The sequence below is a fragment of the Gadus macrocephalus genome, chromosome 4 (genome assembly GCF_031168955.1).
Source record: "Gadus macrocephalus chromosome 4, ASM3116895v1".
In the NCBI taxonomy this organism is placed as follows: domain Eukaryota; kingdom Metazoa; phylum Chordata; class Actinopteri; order Gadiformes; family Gadidae; genus Gadus; species Gadus macrocephalus.
In genome coordinates this window covers 30679775-30701975 of record NC_082385.1, presented here as the reverse complement: position 1 = coordinate 30701975, position 22201 = coordinate 30679775, and the positions used below count along the sequence as shown (strand labels likewise).

General features: G+C 46.0%; 1 protein-coding gene across 2 annotated transcripts; it reads right to left on the bottom strand.

Moving 5' to 3' along the window:
• Positions 1 to 1332: 1332 nt before the first annotated feature.
• Positions 1333 to 21870, bottom strand: LOC132455241 (zinc finger protein 431-like). 2 transcript variants are annotated; one of them, XM_060049073.1, is made up of 5 exons: positions 21357 to 21870; positions 19667 to 19779; positions 19390 to 19453; positions 17994 to 19125; positions 1333 to 4369 (listed from the first exon to the last, which is right to left on the bottom strand). In XM_060049073.1, exons 1-5 carry the CDS (start codon positions 21466 to 21468, stop codon positions 3625 to 3627), a joined length of 2166 nt encoding a protein of 721 aa, XP_059905056.1. In that variant the 5' UTR covers positions 21469 to 21870; the 3' UTR covers positions 1333 to 3624. The 2 variants fall into 2 exon arrangements, with proteins under 2 accessions (XP_059905056.1, XP_059905055.1); XM_060049072.1 differs by lacking the exon at positions 1333 to 4369 and having other exon boundaries at positions 17737 to 19125; positions 21357 to 21420; positions 21701 to 21852.
• Positions 21871 to 22201: the final 331 nt, after the last annotated feature.

Sequence of the window (22201 nt, the reverse complement as noted above, 5' to 3'; positions counted from 1 at the left end):
TGTTGAATAGGCGTGTCAACCATGACAGCCCCTCAACACCCAGAGCCTTTAGCATTTCTGGCTGGATCTCATCAATCCCTGGGGCTTTGCCACTGCGGAGATGTTTGACTACCTCAGTGACCTCCACCAGGGAAATTGACGACGAAACACCATCAACCTCGAGCTCTGCCTCCAACATAGAGGGCGTGTTATTCGGATTCAGGAGTTCCTCAAAGTGTTCCTTTCAACGTCCGACGACCTGCTCAGTTGAGGTCAACAGAGTCCCATCCTTACTGTACACAGCTTGGATGGTTCCCCGTTTCCCCCTCCTGAGGTGCTGGATAGTCTTCCAGAAACACTTTGGTGCCGACCGAAAGTCCTTCTCCATGGCCTCTCCGAACTTCTCCCACACCCGCTGCTTAGCCTCGACACGGCAGCAGCTGCAGCCCTTTGAGCCTGTCGGTACCCCGCAACCGAGTCAGGAGTCCTCCAGGATATCATATCCCGGAAGGTATCCTTCTTCAATCGGACGACTTCCCTGACCACCGGTGTCCACCACGGTGTCCGAGGGTTACCGCCCCTTGAGGAGCCTAAGACCCTGAGGCAACAGCTAGCCGCCGCATCCTCAGCAATGGAGGCTTTGAACAGCGCCCACTCCGGCTCAATGCCCCCAACCTCCACAGGAATGCCAGAAAAACTCCGCCGGAGGTGTGAGTTGAAGATACCTAGGACGGGGGCCTCCTCCAGACGTTCCCAATTCACCCGCACTACTCGTTTGGGCTTACCAGGTCCATCTGGAAATTTCCCCCATTCCCTGATCCAACTCACCACCAGATGGTGGTCGGTTGACAGTTCCGCCCCTCTCTTAACCCGAGTGTCCAAACCAAGCGGTCTCAGATCAGATGACGCGATCACAAAATTGATCATCGATCTTCGGCCTAGGGTACTCTGGTACCAGGTACACTTATGAGCACCCTTATGTTCGAACATGGTGTTCGTTAATCCATGACTAGCACAGAAGTCCAATAACAAACGACCGCTCGGGTTTAGATCAGGGAGGCCGTTCCTCCCCAGCATCGTTGCCCACGTGGGCGTTGAAGTCTCCCAGCAGAAAAACGCACACACACACACACACACCAAGTTAAAAGAAGAAAAGAAGAAGAAAGATCCAGCACGAACCCTACCCGTTAGTGAACACACAACATAATGAAGGATTCATCAAGATAGGCTTGTTCTCCTTTCCCCACAGCAACTAAATTACAAATTCACTCAGAGTATTTAAGAAACACTCGTCACTACACTGTCTTGTGTTTCAACACATTGTAGTACGTTGGAGTTAAACTGGCTGTGTGTGTGTGTGTGTGTGTGTGTGTGTGTGTGTGTGTGTGTGTGTGTGTGTGTGTGTGTGTGTGTGTGTGTGTGTGTGTGTGTGTGTGTGTGTGTGTGTGTGTGTGTGAGAGAGAGAGCAGCAAAAGGGAAAAGTTTTGCGCGCCGGACCCGTTTGACCTCACCCTGCCCGGGGCGTGGCCGGCCAGAGACAGCGTTTCTCTCGTTATTGGATTGCAGCAAAACTCAAACCAAGAAAACGACGATGAGCAAGTAAACACTCTATTGTATGCTTTGGGCAAAGATGCAGAGCCGATATTTAGCACGTTCACGTTCTGAGGCCATGAGGATGATTACTACAATGAGGTTATTAACAAGTTCAACAAGCATTTTATGCCGAAGCGGAGCACCATCCACGAACGTGCGTGTTTCCGCAGACGTTCCCAGCTACAGGGGCTACAGGGGGAGGGTGTGGAGGCAGAGGGTGACATCCCAGGTGGGCATGTCCACCTAGATGTGGGACGGATAGATGAACAACGTTTGCTACAGTCCAATGGGAAGGCTGGTAGACTGATCTATCCAGCACACATCTAGGTGGACACACCGACCTGTGATGTCATAAGGGGCAGATTTCCAAAACGGCTTGTAACGGCCAATCACACCACACGTGGTGGCATGCCATGGGACCTTTAACCTTCTGCCCAACTGCCCCGACGCACGAATACGCACACCACAAAAAGCAAGCAAATAAGTTGTTCAACACAGACACCAATTATTAATAAAAACAGAAAGCGAATCAAAAGTTGGAAGTGTTTAATCGTGATGAAAAGAAAAACAAAAAGCAGTCATTTAAACCAATACCAGACAGAGGTCTAAATCAAAGCGTCCCGTTACCCCGTGTCAAAGTGTGCTTGAGCATGTGCACACACAAACCGCTTGGGTCGCTGTAGCTGGCGTTGCACTGCAGACACACGCAGGGCTTCTCCCCAGAGTGAGTCCTCAGGTGGATCTTCAGGGCGTGGCCATGACTGAAGCGCTTCATGCATTGGTCACACCTGTAGGTAGGGCTGGGCGATATGGACCAAAACTCATATCTCGATATTTTCGGTTCGAATGGCGATATACGATATTTTAACGATATTTTGAACAAAACAGGTAGAGTGTGTAGTTTTAACTCCGCGCCACTATCAACCATTTATTTAGTGTTTTCTTTTTTTTTTGCTCAACGAAGCACAGCTGTGCTTTAACAACAGATACGTAATTGATAATGTAAAGAACGCCGGTCATTATAGTGAAAATAAGCCCCGACTGGGCGAACAGGACACCGACCTGAAGGGGCTTATTTTCAATAATGACCAACGACGTTCTATACATTATCCCGCTTATTACACGGTTACTTGCCTAAACGAAAAAAAAACTTCATGGTGTGTCTTTTTACAATTTATTTGTAACCAGCATTCGTAGTGTTGATCAGCAGAGAAATAGTCTGCCAAAGACGTTGACGTCGCATAGCAACCGAAGACGCTGGAGTTGACAAGTTACCAGACCATTTGCGGAGTGATACCATAGAAAAAAATACTGTTTTCCTTTACAGCCTCTTCTATAATATGAATGATTTTAGCTTGTGCGTGCCTGTGTCCACGAAAAATCACACACAAGCTAAAATCATTCAAATTAATGCGTTTCATTTTTTATCTTTTATCTTGCACTATTGGAGCCCGTACTACTTTCTTGCGCTCCGCCTCCGACTACGAGATGGTTAGTGTTACAACTTTCTGCTGTCGGCTCTCAGACACGTTCCCTCCAGGGCCGTTGATCTCTCAGGGGCAACACACCCTTCACTTTGACCGGCAGTGGGTCTGCTTATAGGTCGGAATAAAGCGGCCACCGATTCCTGCCGGGTGCTTTATTCTTTTACACACAACCGGACTCGATCATTACTTCACTAAACTTACATGCACGCTACCGCTCGCTCGTCCACTGCACACACACACACACACACACACACACACACACACACACACACACACACACACACACACACACACACACACACACCAGATACTTTCTCGTGCGCACCAGATACTTTCTCGTGCTCACGAGAAACGCTTTGTTGTGATGTGAAACGCCCATGGGTGGGAGAACGCTACGTACATATAAGGGGCGGGATTGAGCAGCTGAACATGGTTTGTAGGCTCAGAGAGCAGCGGTCAGCTTTATAAAATAGCGCTCGCAAGGCAACATCAAAATAATATACAATAAACCAGTATGGCGTAATAAAAAAAATAAACTACATATCGCTTTCAGATTCACTCTGATTCACCCAGAGTGAATCATCATGTGTGTCTTCAGGGTGCCTTTCTGACCGAAGCACTTCATGCATTGGTCACACCTGTAGGGCTTCTCCCCAGAGTGAGTCATCATGTGGTGCTTCAGGGTGCCTTTCTGACTGAAGCACTTCATGCATTGGTCACACCTGTAGGGCTTCTCACCGGTGTGAGTCGTCATGTGGAACTTCAGGGATGAGCCAAGATGGAAGCACTTCATGCATTGCTCACACCTGTAGGGCTTCTCGCCGGTGTGAGTTCTCATGTGGATCGTCAGGTATCTTGTCAGACTGAACCGCTTCGTGCATTGGTCACACCTGTAGGGCTTCTCTCCGGTGTGAGTCATCATGTGGCTCTTCCGGTGGCCTTTCTGACTGAAGCACTTCGTGCATTGGTCACACTTGTAGGGCTTCTCTCCGGTGTGAGTCGACATGTGGCGCTTCCGGGCGTAGCTTTGAATGAAACTCTTTGTGCATTGGTCACACCTGTAGGGCTTCTCACCGGAGTGAGTCCTCATGTGGCACTTCAGGGCGTAGCTTTGAATGAAACTCTTTGTGCATTGGTCACACCTGTAGGGCTTCTCGCCGGTGTGAGACGACATGTGGAACTTCAGGGCGGAACCATGACTGAAGCGCATTGTGCATTGGTCACACTTGTAGGGCTTCTCACCGGAGTGAGTCCTCAAGTGGCGCTTCAGGGTGCCTTTCTGACTGAAGCACTTCGTGCATTGGTCACACCTGTAGGGCTTCTCCCCAGAGTCGCTCGACATGTGGGCGATCATATTGGCATCGTTGGGAACAACCTTTCCACACAAGACACCGGGCCGGCCCTTGCGGCCGCCCTGATGCCCAGTCATCTCCTCAAGGCGGACGAGCCTCACGCTGCAGTTCAGGCTCTTGGCCACGCTGTGGTCTGTGGACAGCGAGCGTAAGGCCTCCGGTTCTGACGCGGCAAAGAGGGTGTCATGGCCGTCCACCGCCAGAGGGCCCTCCCCTTGTCCGTAAACGCTCAGGATGCGCAGCTCCCCGCTGTGACTTGACATGTGGGAGGAGCCAGGGGCGTCCACAAGCAGACTCTCCGAGATGGCACCGCGCTGCGTGCTGCAGTCTCTGATGTCATTGCCGTCTTCTTCAGAGAGGAAAACAGAGAAAGAGAAAGTAATGTTTTTAATTAATCATTTTCACAAAGGTATACACTTTGTACTTTGTACACACTTGTGTATTGGAGGAATTATATATATATTTATATTTATAACTTCTATTTATTGATTATACATTTTCCTTGTCGCCCTTTGGATGGTCAAGGGTTAAAGGCTCCTACTGAGAAGGCAGAATCAAGTACATTCTCAGTTTATCACGGTTGTTTTCTTGCATAGATGCAATGTGTGTACTAACCTACGGCGGGCATGCCTCCACCAATATCCTCTTCAACCTTGATTGAAATGGTGTCTGGGGTCTGCTGCTTTCCACATAAGAAGGAAACACACACAAGACATATTCTTTCATTTTCACAGAATAGTTGTCAATCCCCACTACCGACAGATTAGGCGTTTTTACCCTGCCAAGCTGATAAAATCCCCCTTCGTCTCGGAGCTGTCTTGCTTGGTTCACAGGAGACGGCGGGGCTACACACTGGAGGACTTTTTAAAATGAATTGCAAAAAACATAAATATAAATTTTTTGCTTCAAGACCCTCGCATGCAAGAATGAGTTCACATCTGAGTGTAGGCTAAAACACGATTAACTGCAAAAATCCCAACATATTCTCTATTTTGCTAACCACTTTGCTGCTCAAGCATTGTAATAATAATATTATTACAATGCGCCTTTCAAGACACCCAAGGTCACCTTACAGAGCATAAAGTTATCATAAATCGCTTAAAAACAAGACATTGTGGAAAAATAATAATAATAAATAAATAAATAAATAAATAAATAAAACAAAAACAAGACCAAACAAACAAACAATCAAGACAGTGACCAGTTAGACGTTGTGTGCGAGTTTGAACAGGTGAGTTTTGAGTTGTGACTTGAAGGTTGTAATGGTGTCTGACTGTTTTATGTGTGGGGGGAGGGAGTTCCAGAGCCTGGTGCTGAACAGCTGAATGACGGGGCACCCATTGTAATGAGTCGTGATGTGGGGATACATAGTAGTCCAGCAGAGGTTGAGCGGAGGGAGCGGGAGGGAGTGTATTCTTGGAGGAGGTCGCAGAGATAACTGGGGGCTAGGTTGTGGAGAGCTTTGTAGGTGAGGAGTAGGGTTTTGTATTGGATGCGGTAGTGTACTGGGAGCCAGTGAAGTTGGATGAGGACAGGGGTGATGTGGTCAGATGATTTGGTGCGGGTGATGATCCGGGCGGCTGAGTTCTGAATGATCTGCAGTCTGTTGATGCAGATCATTCAGTCCGGTGAGTAGGCCGTTGCAGTAGTCTATGCGTGATTTGACAAATGAGTGAACTAGGATTTCAGTGCTGGATTGGGTCAGTGATGGGCGGAGTCTGGCGATGTTGCGGAGGTGGAAGAATGCAGTCCGGGTGATGTTGTGAATATGGGGTGCGAATGAGAGGGTGTTGTCCAGGATGACACCGAGGCTCTTGACTTTGGAGAAGAAGGGTACTGGGAATCCATCGATGATTATGAGTGGAGCTGGGTTGGGTTGTGATTTGGTGAGGGTGGATTTGGAGCCGATGAGCAGGGCCTCGGTCTTGTTTCCATTGAGTTTCAGGAAGTTCCTGCTCAACCAGCTCCGGATCTCTTCCAGGCACGTGATGAGGGAGGTGGGGGGGATGGCAGCGGTGGGTTTGGTGGAGATGTAGACCTGTGTGACGTCAGCGTAGCAGTGAAAATGGACCCCATGGTGACGGAGGAGTGTGCCCAGCGGGAGGAGGTAAGTGGTGAACAGGAGTGGACCCAAGACTGACCCCTGGGGGACTCCCAGTGAGACACCTGAACACCCAGGCTTAGTTGAACAAATTGTTGACGGCCGGTGAGGTAGGATGTAAACCAGGAGAGTGCAGCACCAGTGATCCCAATGCCAGTCAGGCGGTCAATGCTGCGTTTAGATCGAGGAGGATTAGAATTGTGAGTAATCCAGAGTCGGCTGCACGGAGGAGGTCGTTGGTGATTTTGACTAGGGCTGTTTCAGTGCCGTGTTTTGGACGTAAGCCAGATTGGAACGGTTCGTGGAGATTGTTTGTGTTAAGGTGGGACTGTAGTTGTGCGGCAACCACCCTTTCAAGTGTTTTGGAGATGAAAGGGAGATTGGAGATGGGCCGGTAATGGTTAAGGTCAGTTGGGTCAGCACCAGGTTTTTTCAGGATGGGAGTGATGGCAGCCAGCTTGAGAGTGGGGGGTACAGTACCAGTAGTGAGGGAGGAGTTAATTATGTTGGTGATCATTGGGGAGATGGACGGTAGACATGCTCTGACAAGGGAGGTGGGAAGAGGATCGAGCTGACAGGTGGTGGTTTTGGCTTTGCGGATGAGTTCTGAAACTGTCTGTTCTGTTACTGGGGTGAAGTCAGAGAGGGAGCTGATGAGAGGTTGGCCAGAGGTGATCATCCAGGGTGGGTCATCGGAGGGGGTGCGAGATGAGGCCAGTTGTTGGTGAATGGTGTTGATTTTAGAGCTGAAGTCCAGGAACGCAGTGCATTGGGTGGTGGAAATGTCTGGAGGGAGGGTTTTAGGAGGCTGAAGTAAGTGACTGTTGAGAAGAGGACTCTGCTGTTGCCTGTACCAGTGTTGATGAGGTTGGAGTAGTATGAGGTTTTGGCAGTGGTGAGGGCATTCTTGTAGTGATGGAGGTGGTCCGAATACATTTGGCGGTGTACAGTGAGTCGACTCTTATTGTAGAGTCGCTCCAGTCGACGACCAGTGGCTTTGAGCTGGCGCAGATGAGGAGTGAACCAGGGAGCAGTGTGGGTGAATGAGACTGAGCGGGTTTTCAGGGGGGCCAGGGTGGTGAGGGAAGAGGAGGACTCACTAGGGTTATTGTAGTGAGTCACCAGGTCAGTCAGGGAGGAAGCTGGGGGAGGGTTGGGGTAGGAGCTGATCAGGGTGGAGAGGTCTGTGGTGTTGATATGTTTGATGTTTCTGAAGGAGATGGTCCGTTGTTCCTTGGTTTTGTGTAGTTGGGTATGAATGTCAAAAAGTACAGCTTTATGGTCGGAGATGGGGAAATCAATGACATCAAGATTAGTGGGAGTGATGTCAGTGCAGCAGATTCAATCCAGAATGTGACCTTTGTTATGGGTTGGGAGGATGACATGTTGTGTGATGCCAAGACAGTCCAAAAGTGATGTGAAGTCATTAGCAAAAGTACAGGATGGGTTGTCAATGTGGATGTTGAAATCACCAAGGAGGATAACAGTGGGGGACATTGCACATACAGATGTAAGTAGTGATGAGAATTCATTGAGGAAAACAGCAGAGGGTTTTGGTGGTCTGTAAATGGTGACAATGACAGTGGGTTTGGGGCCTGAGAGTTTTACAGCTAGACATTCAAAGGAGGAGTGATGGGGGACTGTGACAGTGGTGACTTTGATGTTATCACGGTGGAGGAGAGCGAGGCCACCCCCCCTCCCATTAACCCGGGGTTTACTAATAAAAGAAAAACCCGGTGGAACAGCCTCATTTAGATGGGAGAAGTCATTTGGTTGTTGCCAGGTCTCAGTGAGGCAGAGAATGTCTAGGCTCTGGTCAACAATAAAGTCATTTATCAAAAGGGCCTCATTACTGAGGGATCTAGGGCCTCATGTACTAAGACTTGCGTGGATTTCATACTGAAACTTGGCGTACGCCAAAACCCAGAAACTGTCTTACGCACAAATAAATTCAGATGTATCAAAGTGTGCGAACGCATGGATCCAAGCACGTTTCTTTTGTACATCTCGATCAACGTGGAATTGAGCGCACATGCCGAGGTGCCAAACTCCTCCCTGTCCACGCCCTCATTTAAATATGCAATTTCATTTAAATAGGCCTCTGGACCTGAGATTCACCTCTTAATCCGATCACCGGAGTCTGAGCTCGAGATTTTGCTCCACGAGGTAGAAATGCGCAAGCATATGCTATTTGGAACCCTGTCAACAGGGATAAATGCAAAACAAAAGAGAAGTGAGTGGGAGCGTGTTTGCGAGGCCGTCAATGCAGTGGGGTCTCAGCAGCGCACACACTCTGAAATTAAAAAAAAGTGGTCAGACCTCAAGGTGGAGGTGAAGCGGAGGGTTTCTGCCCAACGCCGAAGCGTGACCGCAACAGGTGGGGGGACAGGAGTGGGGGAACTCTCCCCCTTCGATTTGAGAGTGGCCGCTTTGATCGGTGACACAGCTCTCACCGGAGTGGTGGGAGCCCATGAAGGGGACACCGATCATCCCCAAGGTAAATATGCTGAAGTCATAAATGCTGTAATTATACTGGTCATACAATCGGCTGCTTGCAATACACATAAGTCGTGCGTAAAGATGCCAGGATATTAAAGAATTTGACTCGTGTTTATTAACTTAATTTTTTTATTTTTGAATAGACAAGCAAGGAGAGGGCACGGAGTGCTCCGTCGGCCCCGGCGTCTCCAGCGCCCTTCGGATTTGACCATTTGCGATGTCCTCTAACAACGCTAACGCAGCCATTTTTTTAGCCATTTTAACAATTTTCTTTATCCATTGCGCATGCTTTTATAGCCACCCATATAATTGCAAGGTGTGTTAATTGTTCATTAGTGTGTCTCTGATGTGCAAATCACTCTGATGAGTCATTGTTTTCACCTTTTTTCCCAGTTTCCCAGCGTCACCGCTAAGTGTCGCCAAAGGAACAATAGCTGTAGAAACGTGCGTACGACAGCTCTGGAGCTGGCGTGGGGACCGCACATTTTTACGGTCATTTCACGTTTTGTACATCTGAACGTGAGCGTGGAAAAGGACGTACGCCACGTTTTTGTGCGTACGCAACCTTAGTACATGAGGCCCCTGGTGTTCAGCAGAAAGAATTTCAGACAGGTGAGTGGAGTGTAGCAGGTTGCTTTGAGCAGAGGGGACAGTAAACTGTGATTGACAGGACTGACCGTACGGGCTGTGCGAGGAGGGGGGCGGGGCCCAGTGGACCAGAAGGAGTGGATGTTTTTGTTGCTGTTGTGAGTGTACTGAAAATTCCGTCCAGAGCCTCGGTGGATGTATTTTGGTCGTTTGAGAATGTCAAGGTGGGATGCAAGCTGAGGTGGAGGGGTCCTGGAGAAGATCCGGAGACGTAACATCTCCATTACAGAGTAACGCAGCGGCAGAGATGCGCTCGTAACGTGAGAGTCAAACATAGCACAATCCAGAGGAACAGGTTAAAAATCCACAGGCTGTGAAGTCGGCAGCGGCGCAAGCCAGCGGTAGATCCAGGCGATTATGGTGAAGCCACAGAGCCAGCACAGCGGAGGCAGAGGAGTGGAGCTTGCCGGTTGTAGCTACGCTGGAGACGGGGAAGCCAGTTGGACGGCGCCGGGGGTTAGCAGCAGCGAAGCCGGCCAGCAGGTGAACACTGTCGGGTAGCGGTGTAGGAGGGGATTGACAGCAATCCGCGGACGCAGGTAAGCGTCCAGGAGAGCTGGCAGGGTGGCAGCGGACCGGTGTGTCACAGTTGGTGTGTCATCCACCAACTGTCAAACAGCCGGCAGCCAGCTAATCAATGGCCCAGCGCTCCAGGCAGGTCCCGGACAGCTGACAGCAGTGGCACGGACAGGTAGCATCCAGCTGGTCACCAGCTGATTAGCTAGCGACCAGTTTCCAGGGGTAGAAGGGGATAATTGTAGTCCGATCCGAGGTCCAGAAGGGTTTCAGACAGAAGGGGTTGAAAGTAAGCAAAGGAAAACTAAGAGAACTAAGAAAAAATTAAAAGACCAGTAAGATAAAGAAGAAGAAAATCGCGAAAAAATAATTCTCAGAATGATGTTCAGAGCGAGAAGCGGCAACCGGTGAGCAGCAGCGTTCAAAAGGCAACAGCGGCCACCAACTGTCAAGCAACTGTACGACTCCACGTATAAAACACGGAAAAATAAAGAAAACTGGCGTACTTACAATAGCGAAAAGTGACTATAAATAACTAGTAAACTTAGCTAAACTACTAAACAACAAAATGTTCAATGCATTCGTGAGAAATATAAAAAATACTGAATAAAAACAAGCAATACAGAGCGGCGTTAGACTCGCCAGCGTCCCCGCTACTAGGCCCGTTGTAAGGAAAGTTTGTCTGGTACTTTCTCTTAGATCGACCGTTTTTCGTCTTCTTTAAATGCGACTGCATCACCTTCGCTCCCATGATGGTCAGCAGCTTGCGGATTTCACCGCCTCTCCAGTTACAACTATTCATGTTGATATCGCTGCATCGTCTCTGTTGTAGAGACAATGCAGCAACACCTCTACCCAAGCCTCGCCCCTAGAACCGCAAAGCTGTCTTATCGCATTTACATCAAAATGAAACCCCCAATATGTGTAGGGTCAGAGAGGGTTAATAGGGGTGCTAAATAAAGCCCGTAAATTACCTCGCTCAGTGTAAACGCGCGGATCACACAGGGGAAAAGTTGGGCATAAGACGGGCATACTTGGCAGTGTAAAAGCGTTTACTGAATCATAAAGGTGTGGGCTTTCTATGTTTTTTTTTTTGAGTTGTAACAGAGGAAGCCTCTCTTTTGGATGGTGAATGATAAGATGATTTCCTACCCGCACACTCAGCTCCTCGCGGCAGACCAGCCGCTCGCCGCGCTCCAGGCTCTTGGCCACGCTGTGGTCCGCAGACAGCGAGTACAGGGCCTCCACTACTGACGCGGTGAAGAGGGTGTCATGGCCGTCCACCGCCAGTGGGCCCTCCCCTTTTCCGTAGACACTGAGAATCTTCAGCTCCTCGCTGTGACTGGACATGTGGGAGGAGCCAGGGGCGTCCACACCCAGAATCTCTGAGTTGGCGTTGCGCTGAGTGCTACGTTCTCCAAAGGCATTGCAGTCTTCTGCAGAGGGAGAAAAAAAAGGAAAAAGTAATTGTTTTGATACATTATTTGCATAAAGGGAGGCATTGTGTATTTGTACAAGTGAAAGAAACTCTTTAAATGTATTCAGCATTGACGCAGTGGGTTTAAAATGTGTACTGCTGACAAAGATTCACAGTTTCGGAGAGGGACGTCTCCTCCAGCACCCTCCTCCCTAGACTCAAAGCTCAAGTGGTTGGCCAGGTTAAGGACACTCAACGAACACCAGAGCAAAATGATCTGAGCACAACATGACAAGCGAGGCAAGCACAATAATTCCATTTTGACACTGAAAAGCAACAACGTGTCCTTCCCTCTAAACTGATCAGCTAACATTCTCAAACATTCATGTTTGAGAATGATAAACCAGCTCATGTGGCATCTGTCTTGAAACCCTTCTGGGCTCTTGACTGATTCCATCTTTGAAATGCATCTCCCAAGTTTGACTTGTGTTTTAGCAGGGCGCTTGTCATGATGGTTTTCAAAAGAGGACCAGGCTTTTTAGCGCAGGCAGAATCGAGTACATTCTCAGTTGATCCAGGTTGTTTGCTTGCATAGATGCAATGGGTATTACTAACCTACGGCGGGCAAGCCTCCACCAATATCCTCTTCAACCTTGATTGAAATGGTGTCTGGGCTCTGCTGCTTTCCACATAAAGAAGGAAACACACACAAGACATATTCTTTAATTTTCACAGAATAGTTGTCAATCCCCACTACCGACAGATTAGGCGTTTTTACTCTGTCAAGCTGGTTCGGTCGCCGCTTGGCACGCCCTGCAATTTCAATGTCTTGCCTGCGTATTATTTTCTTTGATTCAAGACCCTCGCATGCAAGAATGAGTTCACATCTGAATGTAGGCTAAAACGCAATTAACTATTTTCAAGTGCAAAAATGCCAACATATTCTTTATTTTGCTAACCACCAGTTCCTCGCAGCGACTGGACATGTGGGAGGAACCAGGGGCGTCCCCACCCAGACTCTCCGAGGTGGCGCCGCGCCGAGTGCTCCGGTCTCCAAAGGCATCGCAGTCTTCTGCAGAGGGAGAAAAAGAGGAAAAAGCAATTGTTTTGATACATTATTTGCATAAAGGGAGGCTTTTTGCATCTGTACAAGAAGAAAGAAACTCTTTAAATGTATTCAACATTGACACAGAGGGTTTAAAATGTGTACTGCTGACAAAGATTCACAGTTTTGGAGAGGGACGTCTCCTCCAGCACCCTCCTCCCTAGACTCAAAGCTCAAGTTGTTGACCAGGTTAAGGACACTCAACGAACACCAGCGCAAAATGATCTGAGCACAACATGACATGCGAGGCAAGCGCAATAATTCTATTTCGACACTAAAAAGCAACAACGTGTCCTTCCCTCTAGGCTGATCAGCTAACATTCATGCATTATGAATTCAGTGATTTTTGAGGATGATAATCCAGCTCATGTGGCATTGGTCTTGAAACCCTTCTGGGCTCTTGACTGATTCCATCATTGAAATGCAACTCCCAAGTTTGACTCGTGTTTTAGCAGGGCGCTGCTCATGATGCTTTTCAAAAGAGGACCAGGCCTTTTAGCGCAGATAGAATCTAGCATCAGCCTAGAATCTATGCTGCCTAGAATCTACTACATCAAAGAAAAAAAATACTCAATGAGGAAAGTACACACCTTCACTTTTTAAATGGGGCTGCAAAGACTTTAAGGATAGCTTTGTGCCTACAAATATGCGTTTCCAGGTGTTCTGTCTGGCAGGCAACATCCCTTGAAAGAAGCTGCTGAATGTAAGCACTTGATGAGCTGGCCTGCGTAGAGACAACAAAGTAAAATCAGTACTCAATTTTTTACATTGCATATAGTCCAGGTGCAATTTGTAAGAAGATATAAGGTAAGCATGTTTAGTGAATTACATTAGCCTAATACTTAAAATGAGTTACACAAAATGATATTACATAAAGTCAGAATGCTGCTGCTAGAGTTCTATCAAAGACCAAAAAATTTGATCATATTACACCAATTCTGAAATCGTTACATTGGCTTCCTGTAGGTCAGAGAATTGATTTTAAAATCATGTTGCTTACCTATAAATCCCTACATGGTTTTTAACGGATATGCTTCCACTACACCAGCCTTCTAGACCACTAAGATCCTCTGAGACCAATCTGTTAATTATCCCCAGAGTAAACACAAAACATGGGAAAGCAGGATTTAGTTACTACGCAACAAATAGCTGGAATAAACTCCCAGAGGATTTAAGACTTGCCCCAACTCTCAGCACCTTTAAAACAAGACTGAAGACTTTTATGTTTGCTATAGCTTTCTGCTAAATCTTAAATACATTGCACTTTCTAAAAAGCTTTTTTAACTTTGCCTTTATTTTCTATTTTAATACTAAAATGCCTTTTTAACTTTCTATTTTTTGCATACGTTTTTCTTTTACTTACCTATTATTTTATTTTATTGTATGACAATGTTTATATGTGAAGCACTTTGAGTCTGCCTTGTGTATGAAAAGTGCTATATAAATAAAGTTGCCTTGCCTTGCCTTGCCTTACATCCTTGATTTGTTTACATATTTTATAGTTCATCTCATCAACTCAATACCATGATATCAAGCTCTGCAGAAATCTGCTAATAACCCTTAGATTTAATCAGGTGTGAAGGGGAAAACATGCCTATAATAGTACGTTCAAGGTACACTTTTTTGCCCATAAATAACCAGCTAAATCCAATAGTATTTGTCTACGTCCTGCATGACGGAGGCGTAACTTGCAGTAGGAGGCGTAACTTGTAGTCGGGGGCGTAACTTGTAGGAGGCGTAACTTGTAGGAGGCGTAACTTGTAGGAGGCGTAACTTGTAGGAGGCGTAACTTGTAGTAGGAGGCGTAACTTTTAGTCTGAGGCGTGTCAAGTACTTTCTAAATCGCGGAAGTGATCTGTATGTATCAGTGGTGCGCGGGTACATAAATGACCGCAACTCGGACCTCAAATATTTGGCCTTATATAAAAATAGTGCACCCGACCCGCTCATTTAAAAATATGCTCTTGATTAGCTTAATCTTGATATGCTCTTGATTAGCTTAATCATAGGCTTACTTGAAACTGACATCCCTGAGTCAGACGCATTTAAGAAAAGAAGCCTATTACAATGAAATGTAATGCATATAGCAGTTTAACGTGGGGAACCTGCTTAAGTTTAGCCTACTTCATCCCTTTAAAAAAAGACAGCAGATTAATAATTCAAAGAATTGTATTGAATACATATTGTTATTGATTGCTTGCTGCATGTTTTCAAGGTCCTGCATGAGATAGAAGACAATGAATTAAAATAAATATTACTGATAGAAAGAAGACAAGAACAATGTCACTAACAGGGGGATAGTTATGAAAAAGCCTTCATATTATAGCGATCACATTACAAGCCTTCATTTTATATATATTTGCCAGTCTTCAATACATGGATTTCTCAGGTACGTCATCACTATTGCACTGTGCAAACTCGGGGCAGAAAGCAGCAAGCAACATCTACTACCCTGTACAGTATAGAGTATTTTGTGACTGTTCAGTGTGCATCGAACTAACTTCACCGAGGTGGCGAAAGCTGGGGTTTCTTCCAACGTTAAAACAGTAGGCCTAAGCGTTCGAACATTTCGTAAAGAATGTTAAACAGTATCACAACCACAAGTAGTCTGCCCTAGTTTAGAGTTTATTAAGCTTGTAAAAACAAAAAAAACATTCTTGTTAATCCACTTCTTTTTACTTACCAACAGGAACATCTGAAAATCCGACTTCAAGGAAGATCTCGTGTGAACCGTGATTTATAAGGCTTTTCTTTTTACCGCGAAAATAGAAAGATCTTGCGTGGACCGCGATTTAGAAAAGTAATGCCTCCTAGTACAAGTTACGCACACTACAAGTTACGCCTCCGTCTTGCAGGACGCAGACAGACCCTACTCGCTAAAACTGGGAGTACATGAGGTTAGAAGGGTGTGAAAACACGGGATGCCTAGAACGCACCATATGTATTTAGTGTGAGTTTGTAAAACGCTAGAACTACTGCGGTCCAGTGGCCGGTAAAATACAGTTGTATTCGTTTGTTGTATGGTGAGCAGACATTGTTAAACATTGCATTCCCTTGGTATCCAAGCATTAGAGATCAGTGCCTGTACCCCCTTTGTTGAATTGTGCCCATTCTCGTGTGATTCCCCTTACTTGCTGAGGTGCACACTCAAGTTACAGTCCGTGTATTTATAATTATGAATGGGCGGCCATGTTTAGTCCGCTGTCCTTTCTTTAATAGGTCCATGGTTTACACACATAACTGATGCAATTGACCTTTAAGTTATCGATAGCAACTTGGCTGTTAACAGTAGCGCTAATACTAATGCAACATTATAATGCTAACAAGGTAACCATATACAGTAAAGCAACACAATGATATGGCATTAGTTAACTTACTTATTCGAGTTTTGTACATCATTTGTACATCAAAACACTGAGCAACTGCGATGCTTCGCTCGTTTGCAAGCCACGGCGTCTCTCAAGGAAAAAACTATATGTACACGTCATAACTCATTTTCTCATGGGCGGTCGGACAAATAATCTGGGCGGGCCAAATAAGAGAAAGGGGAGGTAACCTTTCCCGTAATATCCTTTTTTTTTTACTGAACATGGTTAAAAATAATTCTAACAATAACGAGCATTAAAAAAATCCTAAACTATAAATAATACAGTTCAAATGATAGTTTTTTTTTATTATGATGATGATGATGTTCAGATCGTATGTTAAAAGAAATCAAAGCTTTTTGGACCAAACAATAACACAATATTTGAACAGATTAACCGAAACCATCGAACAAGAAAAGAAAAATAGAAATTCACTGCAGCAGCTCATAACAATTAATTATTTTTTTCTGAAGGTTCTTTTTAGTTTTGATACAGTGGTACATTTTATTGAATAAAATGATACAACGGCCCCAAACAGCATTTGAAATTGACCTTGAGACTCCGGTAAAACACTATAGGACATTGATCATGGTATGCCTCAATATCAGAATAACAACCATGGGTCAAATAGCAATGACCAGTGGAATGAAAGTGAAAGCAGTGTAAGCTTGTCCAGGCCCTGCAAGTCAGGATGTAGGCTATGAATCAGAATACATTTTTAGCTAGTGGGCATCCCAGAAACCAATTCTATATTTTCTTGGGGAGGACCCCCGTCCATTACTGCACCCCACCCACGAATTGGATCACCAGCCGCCGCTGAAAACAGGGAGTGAAGGGTGACCAATAATATGAATCTTCTGACTTTGTCCCGTTAGAATAATGCTGCATTCTAGAGGAAGGACCGGCATAAACTGAGCATCACTGAGATCTAGACATTTAACCAGGGACCTTTTAAAATGGATCATCTTCAACCATTATCGCCTATTATGAGACAATCCATCCTAGGTAGTTAGCATTAAGCACACAGAATGGAAAGGTAAGTGGAATGAACACAATCATGTAAAATGTGGGGTTCAATCGCAGTCTATTTCACAAGTGAACATTGCAGGCTTTTTGTAATAACAAAGATAACGGTAATGACAATGTTGTGGCAATGTCAAGCATAACTTTAATACACAAATTATATGAACCGTTTGAATGATTAGTCAATTTCAATCAATTTCTATGCATTCTCCAAGAACCAAGAGATACCTCCCGTCCTCTCTGATTAAAATGTGTTAAGATAGTTTGCATTTGCAACTGTGGGCACCAAGTTTGATACTGAGGCCAATCCAGACTTCTTTGTTGTGTAGATTCCTTTAACTGTCTTGCAGCCATGTCCACTTCACCCATATTGTGAATTGCAATTTAACTTGGTCTCTCCTCTGGCCAAGCCTAAACTCCACGAAGGCCCCTCCCCCTGACCTTTGTTTCCTTTGTATTTACCCACGATGTGAACGTTACCTATAAGAATGATGTACACCCATCGTCTCATTGACTGTATGCTTGGTAACTTTGCTGCCTGTATCTTCCCCTGATCAAGCTCTACATTAAATCAAATATTTTGCTGTCAGAAGTGTCCTAGAAATAAGTTATTCAACACAGACATCAATTAATAAAATCAGAAAGCGTATCAAAAGTTGAAAGTGTTTAATCGTGATGAAAAGAAAAACTAAAGCAGTAATTTCAACCAATACAGGACAGAGGTCTCAATCAAAGAGTCCCGTTACCCCGTGTCAAAGTGTGCTTTGAGCATGTGCAAACGCAAACTGCTTGGGTCGCTGTAGCAGGCGTTGCACTGCAGACACACGCAGGGCTTCTCCTCAGAGTGAGTCCTCACGTGGATCTCCAGGTCGCATTTCCGTTGGAAGCACTTCGTGCATTGGTCACACCTGTAGGGCTTCTCCCCGGTGTGAGTCCACATGTGGTACTTCAGGAAGCGACCGTGAGTGAAGCGCTTCGGGCATTGGTCACACCTGTAGGGATTTTCCTCGGAGTGAATCCTCATGTGGATATTCATCTCGCCTTTCTGACTGAAGCACTTCATGCATTGGTCACACTTGTAGGGCTTCTCACCGGAGTGAGTCCTCAGGTGGATCTTCAGGTAGCATTTCCGTTGGAAGCTCTTCGTGCATTGGTCACACCTGTAGGGCATCTCCCCAAAGTGAGTCGACATGTGGAACTTCAGGGCGCGGCCTTGACTGAAGCGCTTCGGGCATTGCTCACACCTGTAGGGCTTCTCCCCAGTGTGAGTCCTCATGTGGATATTCAGCTGGCCTTTCTGACTGAAGCACTTCATGCATTGGTCACACTTGTAGGCCTTCTCGCCGGAGTGAGTTCTCATGTGGATATTCAGGTTGCTTTTCAGACTGAAGCATTTCGTGCAATGGTCACACTTGTAGGGCTTCTCGCCAGAGTGAGTTCTCATGTGGACATTCAGGCGGCCTTTCAGACTGAAGCCCTTCGTGCATTGGTCACACCTGTAGGGCTTCTTGCCGGTGTGAGTAGTCATGTGTAACTTCAGGGTGGGGCCATGACTGAAGCACTTCGTGCATTGGTCACACTTGTAGGGCTTCTCCCCGGAGTGAGTCCTCATGTGGATCTTCAGGGGGCCTTTCAGACTGAAGCGCTTTGTGCATTGGTCACACTTGTAGGGCTTCTTGCCGATGTGAGTACTCATGTGGACGATCATATTGACACTGTTGGAAATAACCTTTCCACACAAGCCCTTGCGGCAGCCCTGATGCCCAGTCAGGTCCTCGAGGCGGACGAGCCTCACGCTGCAGTTCAGGCTCTTGGCCACGCTGTGGTCAGCGGACAGCGAGCTCAAGGCCTCCAGTTCTGACGCGGCAAAGAGGGTGTCATGGCCGTCCACCGCCAGTGGGCCCTCCCCTTGTCCGTAGACGCTCAGGATGCGCAGCTCCCCGCTGTGACTTGACATGTAAGAGGAGCCAGGGGCTTCCACGCGCAGACTCTCCGAGATGGCGCCGCGCTGCGTGCTGAAGTCTCTAATGTCATTGCTGTCTTCTTCAGAGAGGAAAACAGACGAGAGAAAGTAATGTTTTTAATTAATAATTTTCACAAAGGTATACAGAATGTACTTTGTACACACTTGTGTATTGGAAGATTTATATTTGGACATTCTAACTTCTATTTGTTGATTATGCATTTTCCTTGTCGCCCTTTGGATGGTCAAGGGTTAAAGGCTCCTGCTGAGAAGGTAGAATCTAGTACATTCGCAGTTTATCAAGGTTGTTTTCTTGCATAGATGCAATGTGTATTACTAACCTACGGTGGTCATGCCTCCACCAATATCCTCTTCAAGCTTGATTGAAATGGTGTCTGGGGTCTGCTGCTTTCCACATAAAGAAGGAAACACACACAAGACATATTCTTTCATCACACGGCTTGGCATGCCCTGCAATTTCAATGTCTTGCCTGCGTATTTTTTTTTGTTGATTCGAGACCCTCGCATAAAAGAATGAGTTCACATCTGAGTGTAGGCTAAAACGCGATTAACTATTTACAATTGCAAAAATGGCAACATATTCTTTATTTTGCTAACCACCAATTCCTCGCAGCGACTGGACCAGTGGGAGGAGCCAGGGGCGACCACACCCAGAATCTCTGAGGTGGCGTCACACTGAGTGCCACGGTCTACAAAGGCATCGCAGTCTTCTGCAGACAGAGAAAAAAAGGAAAAATTAATTGTTTTGATACATTATTTGCATAAAGCGAGGCATTGTGTATTTGTACACGTGAAACAAACTCTTTAAATGTATGTAACATTGACAGAGGGTTTAAAATGTGTACTTCTGACAAAGATTCACAGTTTTGGAGAGGGACGTCTCCTCCAGCACCCTCCTCCCTAGACTCAAAGCTCAAGTGGTTGGCCAGGTTAAGGACGCTCAACGAACACCAGCGCAAAATGATCTGATCACAATATGACATGCGAGGCAAGCGCAATAATTCTATTTCGACACTAAAAAGCAACAACCCGTCCTTCCCTCTAAGCCAGTGCTTTCAAACTCGCGGTCGACCGGACGATATTTTGTGGCCCCCTACATGACATTAAAGTTTAGTCACTTTTTCTTTTTATTGCTTAGTTGCTGCGCTTGCCCAGGGGCCTCATTTATAAAGCTTGCTGCGCACAAAAACCTTGCATAAGACGGAGGTGAAATGTACGTAGGCCAATGGTATGGCTTCTCCCAAGTGCGTGTGCGCTGGAGATACGCCCTTCTGTCCTGTGTGACTCCTCTAATGTATTTCGAGCTTACTGAAGCATCTGAAACTAACCGCTTCGCAACCGAGTTCCTCAAGTTGTGGAGCTTCATATCCCTGAGCATGAAATGTGCATCCGTTTTTCTCACCGCAAACGTTGGTAGGCTATTTATAGAAAATGTCTATGTTCTGACATGTTTGATTGCATTTTATAACTGCATTGGCCTGGATACGTCGGTAGGTGTGTGTGTGTGTCTTCCTGTGTGTCCAGTGGGAGAGGAAATATCGACGGTGTGAAAGAGTGTTTTGTATCAAGTTGAGGCCGACACATATTAATTGAAATTTATATATTGAGATAAAATCATGTAATACATTTAGGAAATTATTACATGCATCTCTTCTCAAAAATATTAGACCCTGGAAGTTTAAACAAATCAGTTTCTCTGCCGCAATCATCTGCGCGCCTCAGGCTTTTTTTTTTCTTGTTTTTTCGTGCTAAAATGATGAACAGATGAAGAGCAGCAGTGATCAGGAGGAGTAGGCAAGAAAAGCCATATGTTCATGAGGACAGTTCATGTTCTGAAGGAGGTTCATGTTTTAAAGAGCCGTTCATGTTCCAAAATGCATTCATGTTGCAGAACTGTTAATAGCAAAGCTTGAGAAGACTGCATATTTGTTCTTTATTGTGGAATACTTGATGCGGCCCAGCCTCACCCAGACTCTACCTCCAGCGGCCCCCAGGTAAGTTGAGTTTGAGACCCCTGCTCTAAGCTGATCAGCCAACATTCATGCATTATGAATTCATTGATGTTTGAGAATGATAAACCAGCTCATGTGGCATCTGTGAAACCCTTCTGGGCTCTTGACTGATTCCATCTTCGAAATGCAACTCCCAAGTTTAACTTGTGTTTTAGCAGGGCGCTGGTCTTGATGCTTTTCCAAAGAGGACCACGCTTTTTAGCGCAGGTAGAATCAAGTACATTCTCAGTTTATCAAGGTTGTTTTCTTGCATAGATCCAATGTGTATTACTAACCTACGGCGGGCATGCCTCCACCAATATCCTCTTCAAGCTTGATTGAAATGGTGTCTGGGGTCCGCTGCTTTCCACATGAAGAAGGAAACACACACAAGACATATTCTTTCATTTTCACAGAATAGTTGTCAATCCCCACTACCGACAGATTAGGCGTTTTCACACTGCCAAGCTGGTTCGGTCGCAGATTGGCACGCCCTGCAATCTCAATGTCTTGCCTGCGTGTTTTTTTTTTTTATTCAAGACCCTCGCATGCAAGAATGAGTTCACATCTGAGTGTAGGCTAAAATGCGATTAACTATTTACAAGTGCAAAAATGGCAACATATTCTTTATTTTACTAACCACCAATTCCTCGCAGCGACTGGACCAGTGGGAGGAGCCAGTGGTGACCACACCCAGAATCTCTGAGGTGGCGCCACACTGAGTGCCACGGTCTACAAAGGCATCGCACTCTTCTGCAGATAGAGAAAAAAAGGAAAAATTAATTGTTTTGATACATTATTTGCATAAAGGGAGGCATTGTGTATTTGTACACGTGAAAGAAACTCTTTAAATGTATGTAACATTGACACAGAGGGTTTAAAATATGTACTTCTGACAAAGATTCACAGTTTTGGAGAGGGACGTCTCCTCCAGCACCCTCCTCCCTAGACTCAAAGCTCAAGTGGTTGGCCAGGTTAAGGACGCTCAACGAACACCAGCGCAAAATAACCTGATCACAATATGACATGCGAGGCAAGCGCAATAATTCTATTTCGACACTAAAAAAGCAACAACGTGTCCTTCCCTCTAAGCCAGTGCTTTCAAAATCGCGGCCCGCCGGACAATAGTTTGTGGCCCCCT